A 21,620-nucleotide genomic window follows, 5' to 3' on the forward strand; every position below is an offset into this window, starting at 1 on the left:
GCAATCACGCATGGTATGGAAGGCTCTCTGCTTTCCATACTTAACAGCTGTCAGCAGTTTATCTGTGGAGCCCTGCTGAGCTTTGAAGAACCCATTCCCCATTTGTTAATATACTGGCTCCTAAAATTCAGTGCATTAACATGATGATAAGCTGTACCACCATGAGCGTTCTCTACCTAGTCTTTAAGTCACCTGGATTAATCAGTATATCTGGATGCACTTAGAACTAAGGTTTCATCACGCTTTATGACAACATTTAATATTTATTGAGTATCTTTATGCATGGCTGCCACGAACCCCAAGTACCATGCTGCTGCCCTGTCCATCGGTGTGTGAAGCATTTGTGGTGTACCAGGCATTCTTTCAAGTGCCAGGGATGTATTTTTCAAACAATACAAAGACAGTCTTAATTGGCACTTATGAGCTTGTGTTACAATTTTTTTCTCATTGCTGAGACAAAATACCCAATGTCAAAAGTTAAAGGAGAAAAGGTTTATGTAGCTGACAGTTTGTAGAAGTTTTAGTCCATAATCAACTGACTCTAAGGTGGAGGGCTCATAACAGAGGGCATTGCAGAGGAGAAACAGTTCATGGCAGGCAGAAGGCAACAAAGCAGTGAAGTAGCAAACAAGCAGCAAACAAGCAGTGAGCCACAGCAGCAGCTTTCCTTCTGACCCTTATACTCTATCCAGGCTGCACATTTTAGGGTGGGTAGCACTCACACCCAGGATGAGCCTTCCCATTATCTATACCCAGAACTATGCCAAGCCAATCAGTAGACTAATTTGGCAATCACCCACCTTGTTCCCAGCATCACACACTTGGTTCCAGCATCACACACCCTAGATCCAGCCAGCTCCCAAAACACCTACCTATCAGTGCATGAGGCTTTGGGCAGGGGGTGGCATCTAGATACAAGTCATAACAGATCTAGATGCTTTTAGAATTGATAGTCATTCCAACTCAAATCACTTGCAGGGAATTTTTAGTTCAATTTCTTTTTATGAAAATATATTCCTCATACTGTATTTCAGATCCACCAATTGGTTTATTTTCTTACCTACAGGATTCTGCTTCAAGAAAAAAGAAATTGTCTACTAATGCAACTGGAAGAAGCCACCCGCCTAACTTCATATCTTCAGTCCCAGTTAAAAAGGTAGGTTATTATAGAAGAGAAAATGATAATTACTATTAGTACAGTGACACATGCATGAGCTTTAGCTTGGATTTTCTCCTACTGAAACTTGCAACCTGAAATGATCTTAAAACACAAAATGGAAAAGTGGATACATTATATTTGTGAGACATCCTGCAAACATATGACTCAAGGAAAATGGGGGAAACCAAATTTGGCTTCAGAATAAATAGGTCTGAAACCAAGTTTATCAAAGAATTTTGTAATCTAATTCACACCTTCTGAAGCGTTCATATGTGCACATGCACATTTTTATTTTGGAGGTTTTTGTAAAAGACGTGAATATTTTTAAGTACAGTTTCAATGCTTACTAACAGCTCACCTTTTCAGGTACTTATTTGTATTGTGAAGCATAGTGTTGAGGCTTTATGTGAGTTACTTTCTCAGTTATTCCGCCTAAGAGTATGGAGGTAGGACCTGTTAGTACCCTACTCCCCAGAGAAAGCAAGCCTTGGAGATGTTCCATTAACATGACTCAGTATGCTTAGCCAGTCCACCTTTGTGCGAGGCCTCCAACCAGCCAGTCTGCCGTTGCCCTGTGCTCTCTAATACCATTGAGAAAAATGCAAGAGATACTAGAAAAAGTCTGCTCAAATGCATGCAGCGGTCATAGCTATGCTGGGGTTTGCTCTTCCCACCACGTGTGTTTCTAACACCTGATCTCTCTTCTTTCAGTCTGTCTGCCAGTACCCTGACTGTGTCCTCCGGGAGCAGCCGCGGGTCCCTGGCCTCCAGTCGGGGCTCCCTGGCCTCGAGCCGAGGTTCCCTGAGCTCGGTCAGCTTCACCGACATCTATGGCCTCCCGCAGTACGAGAAGGCCGATGCTGAGTGCGGCCAGCTCCTGCGCTTTGATCTGATTCCCTTCGACACCCTGGGACGCGACGTCCCCTTTGCAGATCCACCCAGCCACTCAGGCTTCCACAAGCAAAGGCGGTCCTTGGACACGCCCCAGTCCCTGGCATCACTATCTTCCCGTTCCTCCCTGTCTTCTCTGTCACCCCCCAGCTCGCCCCTGGACACGCCTTTCCTCCCAGCTTCACGGGACTCGCCTCTGACACAGTTGGCAGATGGTTTTGAGGTGTCAGGCCTCGGTGCTCTAGACAGACTTCGGGCACAGGCCTCTGCGTTGGGGGATGAAGATTTGCAGGGCTCAGCGCCACTTCAGCCACATGGATTCCCTGGGGACAAGGAAGGCCCACGTGAGCGTGGACCCCCAGGGGCTGGAGCCCCTGCCACTGGAAGTAAGTGTCTGAATCAGGGTCTGAAATCCAGGAAATTAGCATGTGCAGTGCCACTGGGGCTGGTAGCTCCTCATGTCCCCAGTGAGCTGAAAGTTTAAAAATGTGGAAAGGGTTAGGAGGGGACCACACCTGCTGGTCGTCTTTCCCATCTGTCTTAGGGAAAGATGTTCATCATTGACAGAGTCGTCCTTCTCGGATAGTTGACTTGTTTTAAGTGGGTATTTAACTATTGAAAATGAGGGTGAGAGCCACAGTCTTCCATGTTCAGAGGCTGGTAAAGAGGTACAAGGTCTTCATGAACTGTGTTGGCTGTGTGCCACAGTGGCACATTCTGTCTGTGTCGACCTTAGCAAATACCTCACATCTGCTTGTAGCTCAGTGGGAATCTCAGCTTTGTTACTTTAACTTCATCTCTTTATCCTCTGTCCTTGTAGTTTTAAAGATGTAAGTATCAAATGTAGAAATAAAAATAATTGCATAGTTTCAAAAGACATACCAGTAAATAACAGTCATTTGTACCACTCCTATGTCTCTGGCGGTCTCCACACAGAGAACCCCCTGGCAACATGAAGCTTCCTCTGTCCAGTTGCTGTTCCAGAGAATAATGACCCCATTGGCTTTTTCAAGTCAACTTCCAGAAACTTAAGTTTTTCAGTTTTTAAACAGAATGAAGAACAATGTCTCCCATTTCTGAAGTTCAGCTCACTTAGCCAACTTTTATTTGCATAGCAAAAATGTTTTAGATACTCCATTTAGGCAAATATTAGAAAATTTGTATACTGTGGTGGATACTAACCAGAGCTATTTCTGTTCCCTGCCCTAAGGGACATTTGGTAGTGTCTGAAGACATTTTTGTTTGTAACAACTGGAAAGGGGGGATACTACTGTCACCTAGTAGGTAGAAAGAACAAGAGACACTGCTAAATATAATATAGTGCATAGTGCAGCCTTCATAATAAAGAAAGATCCAGTGCAAAGTATTAGTTGTGCAGAGACTGAGCAGCCCTATAAACATACTATTGAGTATTTACGAAAGGGTAGAAATAGGACTGAAATAGAAAAACTAGTGTGGTGTAGAGGAAACAGCTTCAGGCTAGCAGTCTGGAGACCAGGATTCTGTTTCCTGTCCTGACTGCTACCCATGTAATCTTGAGCTGTCTCCCCTTCTCTGCCCTTAAAGGATGTGATTTTTATGGCCTCTTTCCTTTGCACGCATTCTATTACCTGTGATACAGATTGACCACCAGATGGAAAAGTTGATTGATCTTTAGATTGACCTATCTATAAAACAGCAATCTGTTACTATTTGCATGTGTAACCAGAGGCCAGGGTGCTCTGAAGCTTTCCCTTGGCTTGTTTGACATCTCTGTTATTTTGATGTCTCTCTCTCCATGTTTACAAGTGTACTTTCATCTCTCTGGATACACTACTTCTGTAATTTCACATATACAGGTAGCTTTCATTCTCTTTGTTCTTTCTAATCACAGGTGCATTGTTCTATGTTTATCCTTTTATTCAAGAATGAAGATGCACAATAAGGACTGAGTTGAGCATCTTGAAACTTCACTCCTCGGTCTATCTCCCTCTATTCCTCCTTAGTAGTTTCTCTTTAAATGTTGAGATACAAGAACATCAGTCTGGTTATGCAGAAAAGGCCCAAGAGCCCCTTTAGATGAGGAAAGACAGGGAGAAGATGTAATTTAATTTTGATCCTGATTCTTTTGGTTTTCCTTCCTGCTCTGTGGCAGGCAAGGTAATGGTTCCAAATTCCTAGACCAAGTATTTGCTTAGTCTGTGTTTAGATACCGCCACCTGGTGGTGTATTCCTGCATGATCCTGTCAGTTGACAAAGTAATTGCCTAAGTCACTTAAAATGTCCGTTATGTGCTCCCAGATATCTTAGTGGTATAACCAACTTCAGGCATGGGCACATGGGTCCCTTCACTAGCTCGGGAAATCCTGAGCCCAGGGCTGTCCTGGCTTCATACAGGCGGAGCTTGGTGCTCATCTGATTACCCTCACTCTGTCATTTATCCTTGACCAGCACCATGCAGTTCCGCCCACATTTTCAGTGGAGCTAGAACCAGCAGTAAGTTCAGCTCCAGGCAAATTTTAGTAAGATAAAAATCAAAATTGCCCAAACCCACAAAACAGTGATTTCTTCCACTGTGATTTAAATCAGGCAGAGGGGACGGAAGTCAGGTCAGAGGAGTGGGGCAACAGGGTATAATTCTGAACATTTTTCACATTTTTGCTAGTGTTCTCTTCCTTGGATTTTGTAACTCAAATGAATGTGTCATGGTTTAGAAATACTTTCCTGTTTTCACCTGCCCATTTTTATCTGCTAGTCACAATCTGACTTTGTACATCCTAAAAATCTGACTTTGTACATCTATTTATTGGTTTTATTATAGTCATACTCGGTTTAAAATTGTTGGCTTAAATTCTGCAGTTTTTTCACTTTGTGCTTTTTTTTTTATCTCTTTTCTCATGCGGCTCCACAGAAACTTTCACTGTAAGTGGCCTTGGAATCTTCCTCGTCCCCTTTTGTGGCTCAGGCTGTGGGCACATCTATGTGTGGTAAATCCATGATGAGGACGGCTGGGGTGTTCTTATCAATTGTCATTATTATTATTTCAACAGTAATAGTCACACTAGCTACTAAAGTCATGTAAGAACTTTGCTAAAAGCTTTCACTGTTTTTTCCTACACGTCTTTTATTTTTCTTTCAGAATTTAGTGGCATTTATTATTTTAATGTCAGCTGGAAGCTTTGCCTACAGTGTGGTTTTCATTGTATTTCCTTCCTTTTTATCAAACTGTGCTCGTGTCCTTGGGTTTTGCTGTCTGCCTGCCTGCCTCCCTGCCTGCCTGTCTGTCTGTCTGTCTGACTGGCTAGCTGTCTTGAAGGGTGAAAAAGTCGGAGACTTTTTAAATAAATGTGTAGAAGACTGTGTATCCCTTGCTTCTTTGGCATTGCTTTGTGTGGTCGCCTCACTGCTCAGAAGCCCGGTGGCAGAGGTGTCAGGTGCATTCTGCGGCGTGTTCCTTGCTGTCTCACACCTGAGGCAGTTGCTGCTGCTAGTGTCCCAGCAGCTCCTGCTTCCAGTTGCTCTCTGAGTTCAGTGGCTCAGCTCGGGATCACGAGGAGTTCTTTGATTTCTCTCCTCTCTTCATGCATTCCCCTTGTCAGGAGGAGAGAGGAGTTCTGTCAGGTTTGCACCATCAGCTCCAGTTACAAGGAGTGCTTAGCATTGTTACCTAGGGCTGTATCCTTAAAGGGACTTACTTTTATATACCTATCTTTCTATTTGTGGTGTTGGGGATTCAACTCAGGGCCTTCATATTGAGCTTCAGATCTTTTTAATTTTTTTTTTTTTTTGAAATAGGATCTCCTAAGTTTCCCAGACTGGGATCAAATCTGTGATCCTTTGGCCTCAGTCTCCCAAAGTACTGGGATTATAGGTGTGCAACACCATACCCTGCTCTTAAAGGGATTTAAAACTAAGAACTTTTCTTGGTGTCAGGACTGGGAATGAAAACTGTGATTGGTTTCATTTGCTGCTGTGCTCACTTCGGCAGCACATGCATTAAAATCGGTTTCATTTGCTGGAGATTGATGCAACACACTGGAAGGTACAATTTTTAGTTTGAGGCCATGAGTTTGAAATCTTTCACACAGCAAGGATGAAGAAAAGAGCTGGGCTTAGTTGTCCTGGCCTTCAGGCTGACAGTTAGTGCCTCCAGCCACCCCAGGATAGAGCCAGCCTCTATCCCTGGTTGATACCCTTCCACCCCAGCCTTGACACTGCAGACCTTTGGAAGGCTAGCTTTTATCTCCAGTTGGCATAGAGAAATCAAAGACTACAGCCTTGTGTGTGTTTGTTCTGTGTGCTGTTTAATGTGTTTGTATTTAATTGGTGTGAATCATTGGTTGGAAACAGAGGTGGATGCCTTTGGACTCAGCATTTCTCTCATTTTAGAAATGTACAGATACCAAGATGTTCAGTTTTTAGAGCCTGCATTACTAGCAAGAGGCCTCTTGTGTCAGAGCAATGTTTAGTTTGGGGCTTCATATTTTATTCCATATGCTAACCAAGTATACTCCTAGAAAATATCGAGTCTCCTATTTATGTAGTTACATTTCACATAGATTATATGCATAGTTCATAGGTTTTATTTAAAGGAACTTACTGCTGTGAGAACAGCAAAATATTAGAAGCAAAAATTTATTGATGATCTTTGGCTTTTGATTAAAATAAGCAAGGAAACAAAAGTAAACTGGGAATGGTATCCAGGAAAGCAGTTCTGGAAGGCAGTCTCACCCCCCCCCCCCGCCCTGTGGCTGGGGAAGATACTGCAGTTAGGGTGATGGATAGGTATGTGCCCGCAGTGCCATCGCTACAAGCTGTAGGGCTCCAAGGAGCTGTTTGCAGAGGATTAGTCTGGGCTCACCTGGATCATCCTCTGACTTGGAGGTCATTAAATTTTGTCAGGGTTTCTTTGCGTGATTAAACATTTTTTTCAATTATATAAGCAATATGATATATGTTTATTGTATGTATATGAAAAATACCAACCAGCATAAAGAAGAGAATGAAAAATATTACCCGTGTGAGAGCATCGTGTTGTTCTTTTGGATATGAAAGTCCTTGTGAAAGTGCTGTATGCTCATTAAGGGGGTGAAAGGCAATTTATGAATCCAAGTATTTCTCTGCACAGTTTAAAAGCTCTCAGAGCAGCCAGAATCCTACTTTGCTGTTTTCCAGTATTAAAAACAATTTGTGCGTGGTGTCTTTCTCTGTATGTATACATCACGGCATGTTTCTGGGACACTTCGTGACTTAACAGGGCTGTACTGGAGAGGTCTTGGCCTCCTGTACCATCATCTTCTGACCCAGGTGTGTCGCTTATTTGCAGCAGTGACTCTCCGGGAAGACAGCGCCAAGAGACTGGAGAGGAGAGCGCGCCGTGTCTCTGCGTGCCTGTCAGATTACTCGCTAGCAAGTGACAGTGGGGTATTTGAACCTCTGACTAAAAGGTTAGGAGCCGATCCTCCTTTCATTATTTGTTTCTATTTTTATTTGTATTACTACATGTTCATTGTGGGATGTTGGTACTAGTACATCAGGCATCTTAATTCTTTTCTCATTGCCTTCCCTTCCTTACCTCTCCATCTTTTGATCCCTTTCCCTTTTATCAAAAACCTGTTTCCTGTTATCTGTCTTTTCTTTACTCTTTTATTTATATGATAGGTTCCTTATATGAAAGAAAACATGATATTTAAGCTCATGTGTCTTATTTCACTTGACATTATGGTCTCAAGTTGCATCCCTTTTCCTATAAATGACTCAAATGTAGCTTTTTTATGGCATCTGTTTACTCACTTCTCTCCAAGCTGACTTAACACAGTTTTACTGTTACCCATGAGATAGGTCCATACTGAAGCTTTTATATGTTGACACTTTATGTATCAAGGAATAGAAAGTATTTTTCTAACCTTTGTCAGTTTGGGTAACTTAGGGCTTAGAAGCCAAGAATATTCCTCTGGCTTCTGGGTGGCATTTGCAGGTTGGCTGTCATTCTGTTCTAGGTTGATTTCTTTCTCTTTGTCTCTGGGTGTATAGAACAGAAAAAGGAGAATAGCATATGTGCAGTAGAGACCCTTACTTTTCTAGAAAGAATATTCCCTAAAAATGAATTTCCTGCCTGCCTTCTTTCCTGAGTTAAAGAAGTAGGCTTGTGGGGCTGGGGATTTAGCTCAGCGGCATAAGCGCCTACCTTGCAAGCAGGCAGTCGTGAGTTTGATCCCCAGTACCGATAAAAAGGAAAAAGACAAAAAAAATAGGTATAAGAAGTAGCCTTGTAGTAATAAAACAAACAACTTTGAAATTCTGTATTTTTCCCTGAAATACCTTGAAAGCATTGTGTCTTTGTACATTTGTAAAGTTCAGATATCCCTAGGACATTTCAGTCCTTACAAACTTTTTTGAAAGCTAACTTTTGAATGTTGCCCAACATATCACATGGGATTTTGAAAGGTACTATTTCAGAAATCAAAAAAAAAAAAAAAAAAAAAAAAAAAGCACAACATAAGCAACATAAAGAAGAAACAGTAGTTTACAGACAAATACGATGGATCTTGGGGACCTGCTGTGCATGCCCTTGTGGCTGCTTAATGGGTACCCTTGTTTAGTTCCCTTGGTGTCACACTTCTCAGTAAGTACTCCTGCCTCAGTGACTGATTCTCTCTGGAGTGACCCCAAGTGCGTTCCATTGTGTGCAGGAATGAAGATGCTGAGGAGCCCCCTTGTGCAGACTCCTGTAGCAGTGACGACCCCCAGATCCATGTGGGGTTTTTGTGAGTACCAAGTCCTTTCCCCGTTGTGCCCAAAGATGCCCTGTGGATGAGTCCAGCCTTGTGGTACCCACCTCCATGCGCAGGCGAGGGCTTGGAGGGACCTTGTGACATACGTGCTGGTCCCTCACCTTTGTCCAGCTTCAGTGGGTCTTAAGTGAGGCAACAGAGGAGGCAGGAAGGAGTGACAGAAAAGTGGCTCTGTCACCTCATGCAGCTAGGGAGTCATAATACAGTAAGTACTGAAAGCCCCAAGCAAGTCCAGCTCTTTCCATGGAGTCCACTTGGCTCTATGATCTTCTTGGGAATGTTTTGTGCCATTTCTGCAGGAACCAATTTGTCGTTTACTGCGGGACAGACAGTAGGCTCCTTTCTCATCCCCAGAGTGGGTCACTTGGTGGTTTGGCTTCTAATTACAGTTCCAGTCCAGGCAGTTATCATAGTATCCCTGGGAGCAGGGCAAGAGTTTCAGGTCTCTGTGGTTTCTTTGGCTTACCTGGGTTCTAGGGTTGATGCTATTGGCCTTCAAGCCAGATGGTTGTTTGCCCTGGGCTCTTTATTCTTTAGTAGTATCATGGCCTCCACCTGCAGAATGCCAGGGCAGAACCTTCCCCTCCAGTGTAATAATAACCACTATCTCCAGATAGTAAGATGTCCCCTGGGGGTAAGCTGGCACGAAAGCCCCCACAGTTAATGGCCACTGCTGCTGGCCAGTCAGGAGACTTTTCCACTTTGGGGAATTTGTGGTCTGTGATCTCGGGGTTTATTTTCTAGGCATGACAGTGCCAACGAATGTCTCCTTGTGCACGTGCTCCAGCTGAGGAACTTTGCAGGGCTGGTGATGAGAGAAGACTGCAAAATGTAAGCTCCTGGGCTAGGGGACAAGCTAGCAATAGCCTCTCTTGGATTGTCTCCTCCAGATAGTGTGGTGTACCACCTCTCTGTTTGGCAGCTTGGGAAGGGAAAAACTCCTGGGGACCCAGAATTGACAGTAAAACAGGGTATGTCTATCTGAAGTATAAAGGATTCTAAGTTTTAAAAAGCACCTAGTTGATTATTTGAGGCAGATAAGTTTAACTGCACTGAGTGAGTTCTGTGTTGTGTTGGTACCAAAGAAGTACCTGTCACTGGCACTATTGGGTCTTAAATTGTCTACCCAGGTCTCATTATTGTGTGGTGACAACATAGGCTCACTTGGCTCTATGATCTCAGGATGTGTTTTACAAGGCCTCTGGCTAGGATCAGGGAGGGAGTCCTTGGTTGAGGATAGAAGCAGGAAATGTAAGTTGGGACACTTGGGAGACCCCTGGTGACCTTGGCCTCAGCAGAGTGATTGCTGCTACTCTCCACTCCGTGGCCTCAGATGGGTGCCTGATGGTGGGTTCCATTTTCCCAGCTAGGTGACTGCTCAAGTGTATGACCATATCCCCCAGCAGGCCTGATTTCCATGAGTTTTTTTTTTTTTTAAAGGCTTGGGCCTTTTGTAAGTAGCATAGGATCCACCTTGAGTTTTGGCTCACCCTGATGATAACATTGCGGTGAATACAAATGTTTGTGCTAATTGAATGTCCACCTTGTGTTCTTTGATACTGTGATTTGAGGAACTATTTTCAAGAAAATAGTGTGTAATCTACTAGCAGGTAATTTCTTACTGTTATGGTTTTTTGTTTTGTTTTGTTTTGTTTTGTTTTGTAGTTCTGTATTGTGTGTACCCTTATGCCGCTTTGGTTTGTTTTGTGTTTCTCTCTTTTTCCTCTTAAATAAAAAAAAAAAAAAAATGTTTGTGCTAAGATGTGGACTAGAGGTCGACAGAGCAGCAAACATAGTAACACCCTTGTGGGTGATAGACTAACAAGTTGGCAGGAGAGCCAGGGAGCTCTTGCCACATATGGTGACCAGGAAAGCACAGAAGCCCCCAGAGCCTTCAGAATTAACCTTGAGTCTTCCTCTTGGTGATTGACTCCTCCCTCCCCAATATGTGGAGGGCAGGTCAGTTGGTTCTTTGGGCTTACTCCTACCTGATGAAGAACTTTTTCTAGTGGACTCTAAATTTGTCCCCATGGGCACACACAGCACCACACATGGGTGCACATTGGTGACATGTTGGTGTCATAAGTGTAACCTACCAATGCTTTTCCTCTTCTCTGCCACCAGCCACATCCGTGTCTATCTGCCTCCACTCGACTCTGGCACTCCCAACACCTACTGCTCCAAGACTCTGGAATTCCAAGCCCCACTGGTGTTTAATGAAGTGTTCAGAATCCCTGTGCATTCCAGCATGTTGACGTTAAAGTCACTTCAGTTATATGTGTGTTCAGTGACTGCGCAAATGCAGGAAGAATTGTTGGTACGGTTCTAGCTTGTACTCCCTTCCTCCTCCCTCCTTTTTATTTGTCTCCTCTTCACTTCCCTCCTCTCCCTTTCCTTTTCTCTCCTTTTTTTATCTCCTTTTTTATCTCTTCTTGTTCTTTCCCTTCCCTGTCTCTTTACCTTTTATTCTTCTGTCATTCTTTTTTTTCTTCTTTGTTTTCATCTCTTGGTCTTTCTGCCTTACCTCTGTTTAGAAACTATCCTGACATTAAGTGGTTTCTGTAGCTGAGAGGGCACAAATGAATGAATGAAACAGTGCTTTTCCCAAATGTTTTATAGTTTAAGTGTATTATCGCAATTAGTACTCGCAAAACCTCAGTGACATAGCTTTCATCCTCTCCCCATTGTCCATCAAGGACTTGTTTAGTGCATAAAAATACAGGCGTCTATTCAATTTGAATGCCATTTTTAGTGCAAGTGCATCCCATGCTGTATTTGACACTCATTTATTACGAACCTGGATGCCCTGCATTTTATCTTACAACCACAGGCTAGGCCTCTGGAGAAGAGGCAGTAGTCAGTCTTCAGTACCCAGCTGTCCAAGGCCAAGCTAAGACTTGGCATCCAGAGCACTGGGGAGCATAGACTTTAGCCAGTCCCTTTCTCAGGCTCCAGAGTTCCCAAATGAATCAGTGGCCCATCAAGTGACAAAGCCCTGAGTTGCACCCAGTACCCCAAGTTGTCATTCTGTGCCCCTGTTCCCTTTGTGGCACTTTCTGATTGGGCAAAACAAGCAACCGTGGAGCCATCCCTCCTCTCTTAGCCTTCCTTAGGATGGCCAAAGGATAGGGTTCAATGAGAGCCTCAACTTACCTCCCCACAGGTGTCTTCTTCAGCTCTCCTCACAAAAAAATCATTGCACAGTGCATGCATAAAAAGTCATAATCAGATTTACTAGTCAAGCAAGAATCACCATGGTCTGGGATTGGGGATATGCATGTGGTCTTGGATATATCTTTAGGATGGATAATCTAAGGCGTTTTGCCTAAAAATGTTCTTTGAACCCCTTGAATCCATTTGTTCATCTTAAGGCCAAGTTGTTGCTCTTCATCTTATCACCTATGTTAACTCAACTTACAGCATCTTTAGTGTACACTTGCATATGATAGACCTGGCAGAAGTCAGCCAACCTAGAGAGATAAGCAAGTGTAGGGAGTACCCACGAGTGACCTTGAGTGGCTTTGATCCTTCCTGCCCTAGAGCTTTAGTTTCCATGTCTCCTCTACCTATCTTCATTTCTTCCATTCTACCTCAGGGCACTTTCACTACACTGCAGTCCTTCCAATAGGAGTGAAATAGTTGCGTCTTAAGATTGAAGAGTAAACTTGATATTTTATAGGACTGCAGTTGTTAAGCTGAAATTATTTAATGCTTGTTCTGGCTTTTCTTTCTAACTCCCATGCAGGGCATTGCTCAGATAAACTTGGCTGACTATGACAGTTCAAACGACATGCAACTGCGCTGGTACCCGGTGCAGGTCTTTGCCAGCTCCGAGCCACCCAGGACAAAGGAGAACGGGCGTTCAGGGGACAGCGCCACCCGGGACCCTGTGCATGTCAGCTCCGGGAAGACGGTACTAGTCTCCAGAGCCAGTATTTTGTGGCTGCTTTTGTGACTTTGGAACTGGCTTTTACTGGGGAGACCATTTCTAAGGTTCATGTAGACCTAAAGTCAGAAGACAGTGGCAATGAAGAATACAAATATCCTTGAATTTGTATTCCTACGAAGGAGTACAAATATCCTTATATATTGCCATTTCACAACAGTGCTTTTTTCCTGTAAGATTGGGGATTGAACCTATAGCCTCATACACGCTAAGCAAATGTTCTACTACTGAGCTACATCTACAACTTTTTTAAATTTTATTTTGAGACAGGGTCTCACTAAGTTGCCCAGGTGGGCCAGCTGGCAGTCTTCCTGCTTCAACTTTTGAAATAGCTAGAATTACAGACATGCACCACTATGCCTAACTTGATGATGCTTTTTATTTCTTTTTTTGTAATGGAAAAAAAGTAAAACCAAATTTCCTAACAAAATAATAGGAGAATAATGCTTTTTAATGCATATGCATTGGCAAGTTGCTTTTGTGTAAGTTTGCACCCTCAGAACTGTATGACAAGGCCAGCAAAGGTCTTGCTGTACAGGTGGTGGTCTGGCTTCTGCCAGTGCAGGAGCATGAAGACTGGTGCCCACTGTGGGACAGGTGCTTGCTGTGGTGCACATACAGTGCCTGCTGTCCATTTTGCAGGCTGGGCTGGGCTGCAGCAGGCTGGGCTGGTTCTCAGAAGTGCCCCTTTCTGCTGCAGGACGCAGTGACAGCACTGCTGGCCAGAACCACAGCCCAGCTGCAGGCAGTAGAGAGAGAGCTTGCTGAGGAGCGCGTGAAGCTGGAGTGTACCGAGGAGGGCATCCTGGAGATGGAGCAGAAGGAAGAGCAGGCCGAGGCCGTATCCGAGAGGTGAGTGCCCGGCCCAGTGAGGGGCTCAGAGTGCTTTCTACCGCATCTAAATTACGAAGGTGCTTTCTTTCTTTTTTCTTTTCTTTTCTTTCTTTCTTTCTTTTTTTTTTTTTTTTTGGTGTGTGTGTGGGGGGGTTTGACCCAGGGTCTTCACAGTAAACTACATCTCCAGTCATTTTTTTTTTTTAATTTTGAGGCAGGGTCTTGTTGAGGAGTTGTTCAGGCTGACCTTGAACTTATGATTCTCCTGCCTTAGACTCCTAAAGTGCTGAGCTTGGAGTTTTAGGTTTACAGGTATGCACTACCATGCCCAGCTGAGGCTTAGTTTCTTTGGATGAGGCCACCCAGTGTGTCAATCAGCAGTGTCTGTCTTAGAAGGAGCTATGTCTTTGGGTTCAAGCTGCTTCTCTTAGCCACGCCTCTGTAGAATGTGCTGGAGAGTGGTAGCATCGCTTAGGAGCCGGAGCTCTGGGACAAATGTCATGCCAACCTGAGTGGCAGTGATGCCTGAGCTCATTATTTGAAGGCGCTGGGAAGACTTTACCCCTTTTCTTTCAATTCTGGAAGTTCTCTTCAAGAGTAGGGTTGAAAGATTCCTTCCAACCAGGAATTCAACCAGGTCCTCTTAAATTACCTTCTCAGATTATTTTATTGTTTGAAAACATAATAGTCTTTATTCATTTATATTCTGATCTATATATAGGTAAGACAAATGGAATTTTAGCTACCCAGTGATGAGAAATTTGTTCTAAATAGCACCATGCATGCTTTCACTCTCTGACCAGTTAGACATCTGTAATTAGAAATAACCCGCTTTCTCAAAGCAGCCTGTTAACCAATCCCAGTGTAGCATTTCAAAGCATTTCTACCTGTCAGATTTAGTACTTGAGATTTCAGAACTAGTTCATTGTGTTTAATCCTTTTTTTTCACTTTGCATAAAATTCCTGTTTGTGTATCTATGCCTTAAGGTCCATCTTCACATAGTTCTTTCCAAACTCTTCTTGTAGGGAGCAATATCTCCCTTCCCCATGTGATTCTTTGTGGGATCTACATAGTAAACACATTTTGTAACAATGTGGGTGAAAATTTTTAACATTTAAACATTTTGATTTTAATTCAGACATCTCTAGGGAACTAACAGCTCAGAATATGGACTCTGAGCCCAGTATTGTAGCATATGTCTCTAATCCCAGTACTCTGGGAGGCTGAGGCAGGAGAACTGAAAATTTGTGCCTAACTCGAGCAACTTAGTGAGACTTTGTCTCAAATTTTTTTTTAAATGTAAAAAATTAGAAAAAAGGGGCTGCAGATGCCCTGGGGTTCAATCCCCAGTGTGTGTGTGTGTGTGTGTGTGTGTGTGTGTGTGTGTGTGTGTGTGTGTATGTCTGTGCGTGTGTGTGTTTTTCAAAAGGCAGGTGGCCTTTGTTCAAATCCAGGCTCTGCCATTTGTCAGTAATGTAGCCTAGTAATGTAGTACTAGTTTCTTCATCTATAAAACAGAAGAATAGCAATGGGGCCTAAATCTTGTTGTTACTGCAATTCAATATTGCATGCCAAGTGCTTAACACAGTGCCTGCTGCCCCAAAACACAGACCTTCCTAATAAAAGGCCTTGAAGTGTCACCTTTCCTAGAAAGCAGAAGTGCCCTTGTACTGTATGAGAATAGCAACTGTCTTCAGTTACTGAAAAGGAGCAGGTTCTATCTGGGGCTTCTGCTGCTGAGCTCCAAAAGCAGCATGAAAGAAACCCCTCTGAACATTCTGTGGTCTTTTCATTGTCACTTTTAGGAGCTGGCAGGCTGACTCTGTTGATAGTGGCTGTAGCAACTGCACCCAGACCAGCCCCCCATACCCAGTAGAGCCCTGTTGTGTTGCTGTCAACTCCATTCATGGACACACGTTTCCTGGACAGACAGATCCCTACAACCCTGAGAGATGTCAGCCCCTGCCTGTTAAGGTAAGTGAAAAGCTTCTGAGAATTCCACAGGGTCCCCCAGTATTTGAATGGAGAGTACTAGGTGCAGACCTGGAAGGAGAGGGTGGTGCCCCCAGATCCATCACAGGCAGTGGAGGAGCAGCATGGAAGGGAATAGATGGCAATGGCTGGGCTGCCAGGCAGGGGGACAGTGTGTTGCTAACCCACCCAGTTGTGAGGTGCTATGGAAACACGGGAGCCATGGTAGAAAGTGGCCAGTGCTCCTGAATCGGGGGCAGTAGCTAAGCTGAGACTTAATGTACTGAAAGCTGAGGGAGAGGAGTATGTAGCTGAAGATCTGTAAAGGTTACCAGGGAAGATCTATAAAGCTTACCAGGGTGCAGCAGAAATGTTTCTCAGGATGGAAGGGGCAGCTACAACTGAAGAAGGTCAGCTTTGTATGCCATTTTGTGGTGGCCAATTCCTGTTTTGAGGGATAGATAAGTCTCAAGCAGTCTCCTTGCTCCCAGTGGTTTTGCAGAAAAACAGCACACTTTTAACCCCTGTGGCCATCTAATCTGTCTTGTTTGGTTGATGCTGTAGCAGTGCCCTCCTGAAATGCTGTCGCCCAAAGTATTCATTTTCTCACTATGGCCCCTGCCCTCATGAGGCTGAAGCGCCGGCCACAGTCATTTCCACAGGCTTAGAAAAGTCTTTGTTGAGAGTAATCGCTGCTGTTCTACCTTTGCAACCTTTCAAAACAGCAGCCCAGATCATGGTATGTGGCCATGGGAGGTTAGGTTGGTGTTTTCCTTCTTCCTCAACTTTTAATTTCTAACACCTTCAAAATTATGGAAAAGTTGCTGAAATCATGTAACACATGCCTATATATCCATCACCTAGGTCCCTTGATTGTTAGTTCTTCCCATGCTTGTGTTCTCTCCTCCCCGGTGGTTACGCACAGCTGCTAGGCAAGCTGGGTATGAGGAAGAAAGTCAACAGAAACTTCCACCCTCACGGGGCAGGCAGACAAGAGAAAAGAAGACTCAATAAAGTGCACTTGTGTGTTAGATAGTTGAAAGAGCCATTAGAGAGTGAGATGATGGTTTTTTTTAGGCCAAGAGGTGAGATGATCTGACAAGGTTTACGATTTTTTTCAAAAAAAATTATCAAGGTGAAACTCAACCTAACTGATGCATTTTAAAGTGAATAATTCCGTGGCATGGAGTACATTCCGGTTGTAAAGCCACCACTTCTCGCCATAGCATTTTTATCACTGCAAGTAAAAAACCCATACCTATGAAGGAAGCCCTCTCCATTTCCCTCCCAGCCCAGCTACTGGTAACCATCCAAATGTGCTTTCTAGTTTTTAGGATATGCCCATTCCACATGTGTCATGGACATGGGCTCACTTAATATTGTAGCCTGTCGTGTCTGGCTTCATTCATTCAGCATCATGTCTTGGTGGTTGCCCAACACTATAGCATGTGTCACATCTTCAATGCTGCTTCAAATACTCATGTACAAGCATGTGTTCAAAGGCCTGTTGTTTTTAGTTCGTGTGTCAGCCTCTGGGTAGACTTGAGGGCCTGGCTTTGGTCCTGTCTGTCTTCTTTGTTGAGAATAAGTTGTAGGGGCATCAAGGTGTATAGTTGAGGAGACTGAGGAGGCGCCCACTGCACTAATCTAGGCACTAGATGGTAGTGACTCACATGACAGGTTGGTGACTAGTAGTCACAACCTATTTGATTATTGAACGTGAAGCCAACAGGATTTTCTCTAGGACCAGATATGGGGTATGTGAAAGAAAACAGAGTCTACAGTGCTACTAGAATGTTTTCCCCATGAACAAATAGAAAGCAGAAATCCTTGTCAAAGGCTCTCTGTCAGGCAGGGGTAGTTGCAGCCATTCAGTCCTGGGTGCCTTAGGTGTGACACACAGGCTAGACCTGCCAGTGGAGGAATGAGACAGACAGTGTCCATGCTGAATTTGCTATTCATGCTATGGAAGAAGTCATGGTGATAAATGAACTATTTTTCTAGGTTGACAAAGAAACCAACACAGAAGATCTCTTCCCAGAAGAAGCAGCAAGCATCCTGAAGGAGCGCCCTGGTCGCCGGGCCCGTGGTTCACCTTTTGTTCGCAGTGGCACTATTGTCCGTTCTCAGACATTCTCACCTGGAGCACGAAGCCAGTATGTTTGTAGAGTGAGTACAAATTCCTTTGCTCCCACTTGTCTGGAACATTTCCTTTTTTGTTCTCTGGCATGTTTCCCTTTTTACTATTTCTGTTGAAAGAAGGTACATATTCTGACAACTCATACCAGTTGATAAGTACATACCACATACATGTGGAGATGAAATTGGCATTTGGCTACCATCTCACTACCCTCATCCTGTGCTTGTCTAACTGTGTCTCTTTAGGATTGAAATTTAGTTTCCCTGGATTTTTAGTGTTGCATGAGTACCAACTTGGTTAGGAGGCAAGCACAGCATTTCCACATAAGGCTAAGGAATAAAAAGTTGAAACAGTGACTCACTTGAGTTGGGTTGTGACCTGGAAGACCAGGTCTCCCTGCATGGTCGGTCGTACAGGTAGAAGTCCTGAAGTGTATCCATGTCCCGGGCAGCAGAGTACCAGTGACCTTGGAGACTCTAGGTGCTGAGGCCATGGGTTCCAACTTGCCTACATCTAAGTTCCTACCCAGTGGGGAAGGTGGGCAATACTCACAGTTCTCAGCATTGGTCCCACCTGCCTATAGAATCACATCAGGACACTTCCCCACATACCACTTCCCAGGTCCCACCCTGGGGACTCACAGGTGGAGCACGTAAATCATAACACAGAGAGCTCACACATGGTTCTAATACACTCACAGAGATGCAGATCCTCACATAGGTGGGAGAGAGAGTTGAGACAGCATGGTCATTGAAAATAGGACAGTGAGTTGGTGGTAGGTAGGTAGTGACAGTGTGACATTGACAGCATGAAGCTAGAGGAAGTGATTTTTGAGGAACAAGGACCTTTTCTAGAAAGCTATTTTTTTCCCAGAAAATGCACGTGATTGATAGCGTGAAATGCTGAGCACAAGCTCTACCTTTCATGAGCCAGGGTGTAGTTGTTATCCATAGAGCAGAAATGTTACTGATGCCCTTCAATCCTGGGGCTCTGTTGATAGACATGAAAGAAGACCAAAGTGTTAGTTCCTTTATTTTGTTTTGTTTTAGTTTTGTCTTTCATTTTCCCTTGAAACTTCCATTTTAACTGAAATCCAAAAATCTGATGGTAGCACCAGAAGTCCTGAGTCTCTGTGAAGAGAAATGAAATAATGCCATAGAATACACACAGTTAAAGAATAGTGAATTTCTCATAAATCATTTCTGAATATGATTCTTTTTGATGCAGCTTTATCGTAGTGACAGTGACAGTTCGACATTGCCACGGAAGTCTCCCTTTGTCCGAAATACTCTGGAAAGACGAACCCTTCGCTATAAACAGGTGTGTGCTGTATAAACTAATATGGAATCTATACCTGCCATGGGGTTATTTTATAACCTATGCAAAGTAATAGTTTAGTTAATACTTAAAGTCATATTAATTAAAAGGTACTATTTTTCATTTCCTTGTTTTTAATGTATAATGTTGAAAGCATATATAGCATCAATCTTAAGGTAGTATGATTTCACATGATTTGTGATCTTTGTGTTCTTAGCTGTTAAAAGGATTGAGCAATAATTTCTATGCAATAGGTACTTTTTTTTTACAAGAGACTGTATATTATATATATATATATATATATATATATATATATATATATATACACACACACATATAGTTTATAAAATTTGAGTTTTTCAACATATAGCATTTTTCTACATAGGAGTGTTCTGTGGTTTTCATTTTCTTTGCTCTCCAAGGTCTTTACATCATGCCAGTTTATAAAGTTTGGTGATTTTTGTTTGAAAGGTAGTGGTTCCTTTTCTGGCAAGGATCTTTTGCAATATATATTTTCTTAAGATCTCACATTTCCTTGTAAGAGTTGTACTCAGAGTTCCTGCTGATGGAGAATTCTAACAAAGAACATAATACAGCTATAAAACTTTTTCAGCAGCAATGTGGTAGACATTTTAGGAGGGATCCTTTTTTGCTCTGGGAACTGTATTTTGTTCTGTAGGATGTTGAGCAGCATCCCTGACCTTAACCCACTGATTGCTAGTGGCACCCATCCACACACCAATTGTGACAACCCAAAATGGCCTCATACATGATCTGATGTAATTGCCCTTGAGTGAAACCCACCAATCTCTGCTGAGTTTATTGGGGCTTTTTAATGAATTTTTAGTTACTAAATTAAAACATATCTGCATTTAAATTTTGTGTATGTGCAAAATGGTGTTTTGTGTGTTTGTGTAAAATCATGCATTCAACCCAGCGAGCAAGGGTGATGATCTAGTGGATTTGTCGTTTTGGTACAGTAGTACATCCAGGATTCTTGTTCCCATTTTTCTAACCCCATGAACAAAGGGATTCTCTTAGGGCTTTTTAGATAGTAGCATAACTGCTTACTTGAGGCTTATTTGGAAAGGAAAGTTTTTGATAGTGTGCCTGTGTGTGTATGTGCACACAGGCATGGGTATGTGTGATATTTTAAGCATAAATCACTGATGTGGTTTGTAACATGCTCCCCCTTACATCATGGGTTATTAAGATTTTTCCATGTAGTATATTTTTGCAACTTTCATGATGGCTGTATTGTATGCTGGCCTTGTTGTAATTTATTTAATCAGTTTGCTGCTGTTACATGTTTAGGATTTTTTTTCCTGCCATAAACTTTAATTGGACAATTTTTGTATGTTGGCAGTTGTACCTTTCATATGCTAGTCAAAATGAAATCTCAGAAGGAAAGGCAATGCATATGTTCCATTTGGGAAATACATTTTCAAATGGCACTTGTGAAAGATTGTGCTTAGTTTTGATCCTGCCAGCCTTCTTTAAGAAGACCTGTTGTTCCATACTTTTGCAAGTACGTAGGTCATTATTAAAGAAAGCAATATGTAGTTACTAACTTTGATATGAAACAAGACATTTAATCTTGTCAAAATCTATGTATTTTTTAAAAATAAGCCATGCTTAAGGAATTACCTGTGCCACCCCAGTTTCCTGTTTATTATGGAAGAACCTTCCAGAAGGTTAGGCATGTGGGCTGACCCAGGCTGGCGTGCCCACTCACAGTCGCTGTCCCTACAGTCCTGCAGGTCCTCCCTGGCCGAGCTCATGGCCCGCACCTCCCTAGACCTGGAGCTGGATCTCCAGGCATCAAGAACACGGCAGAGGCAGCTGAATGAGGAGATCTGTGTCCTCCGTGAGCTGAGGCAGCGTTTGGAAGATGCCCAGCTCCGAGGCCAGACTGACCTCCCGCACTGGGTGCTTCGGGATGAGCGATTCCGCAGCCTTCTGAAGGAAGCAGAGAAGCAGGTGAGAGCTTGGGTTCGGAGATGCACCTCCCTATGATGACAAAAGAATAGAAGTATTCCAGGTGCTTGGCTGATGGAGCCAGACCTCCTTCTCTAGCTTGGGCAGAGAGGGTGGCATTGGTGGTGGCAGCAGCATATACCTGGGGGATCTGGGTGCTAGAGGAGACCCAGGCCCTTCCCACCTTATGGAAGGCATGTCCTGGGGCCCAGGTCAGCCAGGCCTGACTCCAGCCATCCCTACGGACATCTGTGAAAAATTCCCCAGAGGAAGTGAATGAGGGTGACCTATCCCTCTCTGGGGCTTGGGTGGCTTCTTCTGGGCTCTAGGGCTAGGAGTGGACTTGTTTGTTCTTCCTTTAGAAAACATGGTAGTGAAAACTTCTTGCTCATCAGATGTTTGTGTTCCAGACAAGACAGACCAAGCTTGACTACCATCAAGAGCAAGCAGCTGAAAAGATGCTAAAGAAGGCCTCCAAAGAGATCTACCAGCTGCGTGGGCAAAACCACAAAGAACCCATCCAAGTGCAGACATTTAGGTATGGGAGAATGGAGCACTGTGCCCAGCTGGCTTGTCGCTGCTTGCTTGTTATTAGTGTATGTTTGTGATAC

The 21,620-nt window shown here is 43.5% G+C and overlaps 1 protein-coding gene across 2 annotated transcripts in view; it reads left to right on the forward strand.

Moving 5' to 3' along the window:
- The window catches only part of Wwc3 (WWC family member 3), a 107,458-nt gene that overhangs the window by 82,160 nt on the left and 3,678 nt on the right, over nt 1-21,620 (forward strand). Inside the window, exons 10-22 of one of the 2 annotated variants that reach the window (XM_063243023.1) lie at nt 1,067-1,156; nt 1,871-2,436; nt 7,359-7,476; nt 8,722-8,796; nt 9,568-9,654; nt 10,948-11,140; nt 12,569-12,736; nt 13,470-13,621; nt 15,410-15,578; nt 17,580-17,744; nt 18,943-19,035; nt 20,785-21,012; nt 21,420-21,547. In XM_063243023.1, the coding sequence (XP_063099093.1) occupies nt 1,067-1,156; nt 1,871-2,436; nt 7,359-7,476; nt 8,722-8,796; nt 9,568-9,654; nt 10,948-11,140; nt 12,569-12,736; nt 13,470-13,621; nt 15,410-15,578; nt 17,580-17,744; nt 18,943-19,035; nt 20,785-21,012; nt 21,420-21,547 (2,232 nt within the window). Of the gene's footprint in view, nt 1-1,066; nt 1,157-1,870; nt 2,437-7,355; nt 7,477-8,721; nt 8,797-9,567; nt 9,655-10,947; nt 11,141-12,568; nt 12,737-13,469; nt 13,622-15,409; nt 15,579-17,579; nt 17,745-18,942; nt 19,036-20,784; nt 21,013-21,419; nt 21,548-21,620 lie in introns of both variants that reach the window. The other variant, XM_013144719.2, reaches the window with a different exon arrangement.

Source organism: Cavia porcellus, unplaced genomic scaffold, assembly GCF_034190915.1.
Source record: "Cavia porcellus strain 051 isolate PalLab524CR breed Dunkin Hartley unplaced genomic scaffold, mCavPor4.1 scaffold_33, whole genome shotgun sequence".
NCBI classification, from domain to species: domain Eukaryota; kingdom Metazoa; phylum Chordata; class Mammalia; order Rodentia; family Caviidae; genus Cavia; species Cavia porcellus.